Source organism: Portunus trituberculatus, chromosome 50 (assembly GCF_017591435.1).
Source record: "Portunus trituberculatus isolate SZX2019 chromosome 50, ASM1759143v1, whole genome shotgun sequence".
Lineage (NCBI taxonomy): Eukaryota > Metazoa > Arthropoda > Malacostraca > Decapoda > Portunidae > Portunus > Portunus trituberculatus.
In genome coordinates this window covers 22,021,175-22,031,174 of record NC_059304.1, presented here as the reverse complement: position 1 = coordinate 22,031,174, position 10,000 = coordinate 22,021,175, and the positions used below count along the sequence as shown (strand labels likewise).

The window sequence follows — 10,000 nt, the reverse complement described above, 5'->3', positions numbered from 1 at the left end:
AACAACAACAACAACAACAACAACAACAACAACAACGACAACAACAACAACAACAAACACTCACCCTTCTTCGGTCCGGACACTTGCTGGTGGTTGTGGTTGTGATGGTGGTGGTGGTGCTGATGTTGCTGATGATGGTAGTGATGGTGGTTGTGGAAGGGATCGAGGCCTGCCACCCCTGCCACCTCCTGCACCACCAGAGCGGGCACGGCGGTGTACTGGTTGGTGGAGGCGCCCTTGGACACGCCCTTGGACACGCCCTCGGAGGTGGAGTACGCCCGCGCCTCCTCCACCGTAGCGTATATGGCCTCCTCGTCCTCTTCGTCCTCGTCCTCGTCATCCTCCGCCTCCCCCGCACTGTCGCCTGCATCCTCTCCGTTGTCGCCTTCTACAGTAGCGTAAAGGTCCTCCTCCGTGTCCTCCTGTAGTGGTGGTGGTGGTGGTGGTGGTGATAAAAGTAAGGGAGGTGGTGAGGGATATTAATAGCGGTAGTGGTGGTAGTTGTAATTTGAGGAAGTAGTAGTAGTAGTAGTAGTAGTAGTAGTAGTAGTAGTAGTAGTAGTAGTAGTAGTAGTAGTAGTAGTAGTAGTAGTAGCAGCAGCAGTAGTAGTAGTAGTACTATATGAACACATGAAAAAAGAAAGAGAAAAGAAAAGAAAAGAAAAAAACTAAACTGTAGAAAAAATCACGTAAAAAAAAAAAAAATAAAAATAAATAAATAAATAAATAGACAAAAAAAAAAAAAAAATAAATAAATAAATAAATCTACCACACATTTTTTCAGCATTCACTCATTTCTTCCATCAGAGACCCAGGGGACACGTGCCCAGCCAGCGCCGTGACACTTACCTGCGGGCGGGGGGCGGGCAGGGCGGTGCGGGCGGGGAAGGGCGGCTCTGCGTAGGCGTGGTCAAGTTTCAGGGGGGAGAGGGACACCAGGCGAGGGGAGGGGTCACTGCTCCTCCTCTTGAACAAACGCATCCTCCTCCTCTTCCTCTTCCTCTTCCTCGCTTCACCTGTCACCTCCTCATCCTTCTCTTCTTACTCCTCTCCTCCTCCTCCTCCTCCTCCTTCGCTAGTGACTTTTTTCTCCTTCTCTTCTTCTGTTTCTATTTTTACTTGTTCTGCTTCTTGTTTTGTCCTGGAATGAGAGGAAGGAAAGGAGATACAGTTAGTATTATTGTTATTATTATTATTGTTATTATTATTGTTATTACTATTATTATTATTATTATTATTATTATTATTATTATTATTACTATTACTATTATTATTATTATCATTCTTCTTCTTCTTATTATTATTATTAGTAGTAGTAACAGTATTAGTATTATTAGCAGTATTACTATTATTAGTATAGTAGTAGTAGTAGTAGTAGTAGTAGTAGTAGTAGTAGTAGTAGTCGTAGCACCACCACCAGCACCAGCAGCAGTATCGTTATTGCTCATACTACTACGACTATTCCTATTACTACTACTACTACAGCTACTACTACTACACACACACACACACACACACACACACACACACACACACACACACACACACACACACACACACACACACACACACACACACACACACACACACACACACACACACACACACACACACACACACACACACACACACACACACACACACACACACACACACACACACACACACACACACACACACACACACACACACACACACACACACTTCTATAACTTAAACAAACCAGCGAACTTTCTTTATTCCTCTGCGCTGACCGAGACCGAGAGAGAGAGAGAGAGAGAGAGAGAGAGAGAGAGAGAGAGAGAGAGAGAGAGAGAGAGAGAGAGAGAGAGAGCCAGGTGGTGCAGGAGGGAAAACAAGCCACAATATGGAAGGTTTACGGTGCGCGAATGATGCGGTTAGGAAGCTTCAGTGGTGGTGGTGGTGGTGAGGAGGAGGAGGAGGAGGAGGAGGAGGAGGAGGAGGAGGAGGAGGAGGAGGAGGAGGGATACGAGAGATAAGGGTGAAAGTGGGCGTGTCAGGGAAGAGTGAGGAGGAGGAGGAGGAGGAGGAGGAGGAGGAGGAGGAGGAGGAGGAGGAGGAGGAGGACAAGAAGGACTTATGTGAACTTTCATTTTGTGTGTACATACATAAATTATACCAGAAGGGATTTGTCTGTCTGCCTGTCCTCTCTCTCTCTCTCTCTCTCTCTCTCTCTCTCTCTCTCTCTCTCTCTCTCTCTCTCTCTCTCTCTCTCTCTCATCACAATGGAGACTAAGGATGAAGACAGATGGAGGGAAGGCAGAAGTGCACGAAGAGGAGGAGGAGGAGGAGGAGGAGGAGGAGGAGGAGATGAGAGCCAACAAGAACACCTCTAATTAAGCGGTCAACTTTCTCACGGGGAATGGAGGAGGAGGAGGAGGAGGTGGTGGGAAGGGAAGGAGGGATAAAGAAGAGAAAGAGCAGAAGGTGAAGGAGGAAGAGGACGAGAGGAAGAAAAAAGAAGAGAGGGGGGAAGGAGGGAAGGTAAGGAGGAGGAGAAGTAAGCGTGGGAGGAAAAGAGAAGAAGAAGAAGAAGAAGAAGAAGAAGAAGAAGAAGAAGAAGAAGAAGAAGAAGAAGAAGAAGAAGAAGAAGAAGAAGAAGAAGAAGAAGAAGAAGAAGAAGAAGAAGAAGAAGAAGAAGAAGAAGAAGAAGAAGAAGAAGAAGAAGAAGAAGAAGAAGAAGAAGAAGAAGAAGAAGAAGAAGAAGAAGAAGAAGAAGAAGAAGAAGAAGAAGAAGAAGAAGAAGAAGAAGAAGAAGAGATAGGTAAAAAACTAGGAAGAACATCACTTTATTTTTTAGTGTGTGTGTGTGTGTGTGTGTGTGTGTGTGTGTGTGTGTGTGTGTGTGTGTGTGTGTGTGTGTGTGTGTGTGTGTGTGTGTGTGTGTGTGTGTGTGAGTGTGTGTGTGTGTCCACCAACAAAAGGGAGAAAGATGGCCGTTCATAAAATGGAGAAAACTGACTACATAAATTTTAATACACATCTCCTTCTCTTCCTCCTCCTCCTCCTCCTCCTCCTCCTCCTCCTCCTCTTCTTCTTCTTCTTCCTCCTCCTCCTTGGTATCTTCTTTCCTTTCAGAGGAGGAGGATGATGAGAGGAGTCGAGAGAGGAGGAAAGAAGGGAAGATGAATGAGGAAGACTGTTTTTAAGTCTGAAGGTAGGTACGAGGAGGACGAAGGGCAAGCTTGGGAGGAGGAGGAGGAGGAGGAGGAGGAGGAGGAGGAGGAGGAGGAGGAGGAGGAGGAGGAAAAAGCCATGGTAAGCTGGTGTAGGAAATGTTTGGAGGAAATGTGGAAAGTCTGATATATATACTCTCTCTCTCTCTCTCTCTCTCTCTCTCTCTCTCTCTCTCTCTCTCTCTCTCTCTCTCTCTCTCTCTCTCTCTCTCTCTCTCTCTCTCTCTCTCTCTCTCTCAACAGTGCAGTACCATTTGAAAATTTATCACCATACAATTTGCTTTTTTTTTTCGTTTTGTTTCCGTTGGTAATAGATTCACTCAAAGCAAACACTTTTGAAACACACGAAGAGACAAACACACCCAGAATATTGAGGTGTCTGGCTTGCCTGTGTGTGGGGAAGAGTGCTGTACGAGAAGAAACAAAGGAATAAGATCTTTTGTCACGCCCACACTAAGAAAAGTAGCAGTGGTGGAAGTGGTAGTGGTAATAGTGGTGGTGGTGGTGGTGGTGGTGGTGGTAGTTTGTAGTAGTAGTGGTAGTGGTAGTAGTGGTGGTGGTGGTGGTTTGTAGTAGTAGTGGTAGTGGTAGTAGTGGTGGTGGTGGTGGCTAGTAGTAGTAGTAGTAGTAGTAGTAGTAGTAGTAGTAGTAGTAGTAGTAGCAGCAGCAGCAGCAGCAGCAGCAGCAGCAGCAGCAGCAGCAGCAGTAGTAGAAGTAGTAGTTTATAGAAAAATTACCTCTTATTTTTCTACAACAAATAAAAAATGAATAACGTCTTACGCGCGCGCGCGCACGCACGCACACACACACACACACACACACACACACACACACACACACACACACACACACACACACACACACACACACACACTCTGCCCTTTCCTACTCACAAGAACTTAAGGGGGAAGGTGCAGGAAGCCATCAGGACAACACGTGACTTTCCCTTTGTTCTGCACGCTTGTCTCTCTTCATCTGTCACTCTCACACCTGAAGTTTCTTCCACGTTGTGAGTTCTTGATCGATTTGGTGCTCATAACGTAACTACTCAGCCGTTTGCACCTACTCCTTTCCTTTATCAAATGTTGTAACTTCTACTTCTCTTTTGTCTACTGCTTCTCTTTCTCCTCCTCCTACTCTTCCCCCTACTACCTCTATCTTATCATAAAACGACCTTCTAACACTGCTGTTTGTTCCTCCTCTATTTTCCACTCTCCCATTCCTCCCAGCTTCACTCTTGCACTCCCTTCACCTTCCCCAGTCCCTCTCAGTCCCTCCCAGCTACACCATGTATTTCATCACCCCAGCCTCTTGCTAAGCTTCAGACGAGTTCCAGCCAACCAGTCACCTCTCCTTGCCATCTGCTGACCTACACACACACACACACACACACACACACACACACACACAGATAAATATATAGAAAAAAAGATAGATAGATAGATACAGATTTGAGATAGATATACAGATAGGGAGATAGATAGATAGATAGATCGATAGGTGGTTTATTGACTAGTTTCAACGCATATACTCGCAAAGAAAAAAAAATAGTTTTGATATATATAGTCAACAAGTACACACACACACACACACACACACACACACACACACACACACACACACACACACACATCCACCCACCCACCCACCCACCCACGCATCAACCCACCCACCCACCCACCCACACACACGCACAACCACACCCACACACAGCTGTTTCTATACGGCCACACACCTGCATTCAGCGATTCAGTCATTCAATCAAATTCTAACGTCACTGCCTTCAACATCTGTCACTGCATCGCTATCATAATGTACATACACGTGACTTTCTGATATGCATTTGCTGCTGTTACACGCACCATGGATACCTCAATACACGCGAGAGTCTGTGAGTGAGTGACGTTGAGAAGTAGCGTTGACGAAAACAAAAAAAAGACAAAAGGTTATGCGAGTTATTTTAGTTACTGCCATAAAAGGAAAGTTTTCTCTTAAAGTTCCTCGTTTTCGTCCATGATTTTTAAGGGGGTCACCAAGAAAACACGAAGGATTATGAATACCTAAACAGGAAAACGAACAGGAAAGGGAACGGTCTCATTAAGAAGAGGCAGAGGTAAACCAGTGCGTGTTGTGGGGCTGTGGGGCTGTGGGTGGATGTGGCCAGCTGTGATATTGCCTGAACTGGGATGGGCCACGAGTCTGTCCCTTTCCACCACGAGCAGGAACAGCTAAACAAGTGACGTGTGTGTATGAGTGCCTGTCAATGTACGGTGCCTTGTCTGGTCTCGTGTGTGACTCGTAGATAGATAGATAGATAAAATGGATAGATAGACAGATTATTATTATCATGACTGTGCGTGTGAGTGTGTGTCACTTTGCCTGAGCCACCTGCTGTGAGATTACTGGCCTGGAACACAGATAGATCGATAAAACGTGCACAGAGGTCATTATTACAGTTACCATTATCGTACTATTGCTTTTTATCAGAAGGTAAAGGTGTGTTGAGCGTGGAAGAGCGCACACCTGTCCTCTCACAGTGACAGGTAAGGGAGTGTACACCTGGCTTGGCTATTACTACAATTACTCCTCAGCAAACAAGGAATGGAAGAAACTCGGGGCATTGTATCGTAGAGGCTTGCCAGTGTACAATAATTACCAAGCTAACGGTGTCTTTACTATTATGAATGGCAACTTCCTGCATGTGTCTGCTTTTATAATGTTTTGTAGTGGTGGTGGTGATTATTATCGTTGTTGTCCAGCGTGGCCTTAACTTTTGTCTGGTTCCTTACTCTCCAGCCTTATGATGGAGACAGTGAGGGGGAGAAATATAATGGTGGTGGTGGGGGTGGTGGTGGTGGTGGTGATGATGAGCAAGAAGAAGAAGAAGAAGAAGAAAAAAGAAAGAAAGAAAGAAAGAAAGAAAGAAGAAGAAAAAGAAGAAGGAAGTAAGTAAGGAAGGAAGGAAGGAAGGAAGGAAGGAAGGAAGAAAGAAAGAAAAGAAAAAGAGAAGAAAGAAAAGAAAAAAGAGAAGAAAAAGAAGAAAACAACAACAAAGCAAAAGAAAGCCAAGGAAGAAAAAGAAGGAAAGAAAGGCAAGGAAGAAAATGAAGGAAAGAGACGAAGAAGAGGAAAAACAAGAAGAAAAAGAAGAACAGGAAGAAGAAAAAACAACAACAACAACAACATCCACCACCACCACCACCACCACCACCAGCTATGACACATGTTTCTCTCCTCCTCCTCCTCCTCTCAGTTGTTACCTTTCATTAGTGCCCCAGAGAGAGAGAGAGAGAGAGAGAGAGAGAGAGAGAGAGAGAGAGAGAGAGAGAGAGAGAGAGAGCAGTAAACACAGATCAGTAACCTCTCCTTTACGGATCTATTACTTTTATTTACTTTTTTTTTTACTTTTTCTCATTATGTTTATTGCGCAACAGGTTCACTAGCCTTACCTGAGAGAGAGAGAGAGAGAGAGAGAGAGAGAGAGAGAGAGAGAGAGAGAGGATTGTGGTGATGGTTTTTGCTCGACAGGAAGTGAATCTGTGTGAGTGAGAGGGGAGAGGAGGAGGAGGAGGAGGAGGAGGGAGAGGTGATGGAGGGAGGGAGATGGGAGGAGATGGAGGGGGAGGAAATGCACGGATATATATATATACAACTTCCGTCTCTTTTACTCCCCCCCCCTCCTCCATCCTCTCTGCTTCCTCTCTCCCTCTTCTTCTCCCTCTCTCCCTCCTCGTCCTCCTTTACTTCCTCCTAATCTAACCACTGCCCATAGCATTGCATCTTCCTTCCTTCCTTCCTTCCTTCTTTCTTTCATTCTTTACTATATTTATTGCTTCTTTTATTTATGTTTCATTTTCACTCGTTCTCTTCTTCCTTCCTTCCTTATTGTTAAAGTTATTCCTTTCTTCCTTCCTTCCTTTCTTTCTTCCTTCCTTCCTCGCTTTCTACTTCACTTTCTTTTATCAATTATTCATCTATCTTTCTCTACTTCCCTTCGTTCCAACTTTCCTTCCTTCCTTCCTTCCTTTCTTGCCTTGCCTTTCCTTCCTTCCTCGTTTCAATAATTCCACTCTTCCTTCCTTCATTTCCCAATCCGATTAAATCCTTCGCCCTTTCCTTCCTTCCTTCCTTCTTTCCTTCCTTACATAACCCTTCCCGACCTGTTCTTCCTGTCCTATCTTCTTCCCAGCCTCCTCATCTTCTTCCTCCTTCCGCGTTAGTCTCACATTTCAACCCTCCCTCCTCCTCCTCCTCCTCCTCCTCCTCCTCCTCCTCCTCCTCCCTCACCTGCACTTCCTCTCTTCTTCCCTATTCTCCTCCCTTCACTATCTAGACATTTTTTTCTGGGTCAGCATAGCGCAGCGGGAGGAGGAGGAGGAGGAGGAGGAGGAGGAGGAGGAGGAGGAAATGAGAGATGCTAGTGATGTAGTTGAGAGAGAGAGAGAGAGAGAGAGAGAGAGAGAGAGAGAGAGAGAGAGAGAGAGAGAGAGAAAAGTGATGATGGACTTAATTATGAGAGGGCGGAGGAAGAGGAGTGATTGGAAAGGAAGATAGTGATGGAAGGAGGAGGAATACAAAGGAATAGGAAGGAAAGAAACAGCAACAGACCTGTTGGTCCTTTCGAGGCTGTTTGGTAACTACTTCTAACTGGCTACAGATAAGAAAGACAGGAGGAGGAGGAGGAGGAGGAGGAGGAAGAGGAAGAGGAAGAGGAAGAGGAAGAGGAGGAGGAGAAGGAGGAGGAGGAGGAGGAGGAGGAGGAGGAGGAGGAGGAGATAAAACATGAACAACAATAACAACGAAGAGAAAAAGAAAAGAAAGACAAAGACACGAGAAACACAAGAAGAAACAAACGAACAGAAGGAGGAGGAGGAGGAGGAGGAGGAGGAGGAGGAGGAGGAGGAGGAGGAGGAGGACGTAGAAGTAAGAGGCAAGACAGATGAGGGTGAATAAAAATGAGGGAATGAGGTGAGTGGCAGCGTGGTCAGCTGAGTCACAGGTGGGCAGGTCAAAGGTCACGGCAACGAGGGGCAGTGAAAGTGTGAGAGGCGAGGATACCCGCTGAGGTCACGACAGACACACACACACACACACACACACACACACACACACACACACACACACACACACACACACACACACACACGTAGGCAAGGAAAAATAAATAGTAAGTAAGAAGAAAGACAGACTAACAGACAAACAGATGGCAGACAGGCAGGCAGACAGACAGACAGACAGACAGAGAAAAAGATAAGCGGAAATTTATGGGAAAAGACAGACAGACAGACAGACAGACAGGTAGCAAAACAAAACATCGGATAGATAGTGAGACAGACAGACATTTAGCAAGGAAGACAGAAAGACAGACAGACAGATTGGCAAAAAGATAGACATATATTTAGGGAGAAAGAAAGGAAGATAGACAGATAGACAGGTAGGGAACCAAGAAAAAGATAGACATTTAGACAGACAGACAGACAGACAGATGAGCAAAGGACAGACATATATTTAGGGAAAAAGAAAGGAAGACAGATAGACAGACAGACAGACAGACAGACAGAGAGACAGACAGGTAGGGAACCAAGAAAAAAGATAGACATTTAGACAGAAAGACAGACAGATGGGCAAAAGATAGACATATATTTAGGGAGGAAGATAGACAAATAGACACAGACAGACAGACAGGTACGGAAGTAAATAATTAAAGAGATAGACAGTTAGACAGACAGACAGACAGGGTTGAACAGAATAGACAGGCGGAGAAAGGAGCGCCCCAGACTTAAGGAGCTCGCCAACTGACAGCCGAAGAATAAACGGAAGGAAAAGTTAATTCAGAAATTGTGCAAAATTGAACTAAACTATCTTAAGGAGTGGAAGATTCTCACACACACACACACACACACACACACACACACACACACACACACACACACACTTGGAATGACTTTTTTTTTTACTTTTTATTTTTTTTTAATGAAATCTCCTTTTAAAAGATTATCCTGGGTAGGGAACGTCATGAAAAAAAGAAGAAGGAGGAGGAGGAGGAGGAGGAGGAGGAGGAGGAAGAAGAAGAAGAAGAAGAAGAAGAAGAAGAAGAAGAAGAAGAAGAAGAAGAAGAAGAAGAAGAAGAAGAAGAAGAAGAAGAAGGAGAAGAAGGAGAAGAAGGAGGAGAAGGAGGAGAAGAGGAGGAGGAGGAGGAGGAGGAGGAGGAGGAGGAGGAGGAGGAGGAGAAGAGAAGAAGAGGAAGAGGAGGAGGAGGAGGAGGAGGAGGAGGAGGAGGAGGAGGAGGAGGAGGAGGAGGAGGAGGAGAACTGTCACCTTCACTGCCCTAGCAAGAGTTACCTCACACACCTCACTTTCCCTTGAACACACACACACACACACACACACACACACACACACACACACACACACACACACACACACACACACACACACACACACACAGGCACTCACGCACGCAAGCACAGCACTTATCTATCAAAAGGCTGTAATTTTGGAATTTATATAAGACAATAAGATCTTTAACTCAGATTTAAACAGCTGGCAGGAAGAGGAGGAGGAGGAGGAGGAATACAAAGGAATACAAAGGAAAGCCAAACAGCAACAGACCTGTTGGTCCTTTCGAGGCTGTTTGGTAACTACTTCTAACTGGCTACAGATAAGAGAGACAGGACAGTACAGGAGAAGGCTCCTCCCCACCCACCACTCCCTCCAGCTTTCGCTGGCATGGAAAATAGCTTGGAAAAGTACCATGCAGTATGGAAAAAAACTGACATGGAATTTTCACAGGAAAGGATGAA

The 10,000-nt window shown here is 45.2% G+C and overlaps 1 protein-coding gene across 1 annotated transcript in view; it reads right to left on the bottom strand.

Moving 5' to 3' along the window:
* Window positions 1-1,080, bottom strand: part of LOC123500058 — a 42,641-nt gene extending 41,561 nt beyond the window's left edge. Inside the window, 2 exon segments of the mRNA XM_045248690.1 lie at window positions 65-422; window positions 850-1,080. Of these exon segments, the coding sequence (XP_045104625.1) occupies window positions 65-422; window positions 850-981 (490 nt within the window). The 5' untranslated portion in view covers window positions 982-1,080.
* Between the last annotated feature and the right edge of the window lie 8,920 nt (window positions 1,081-10,000).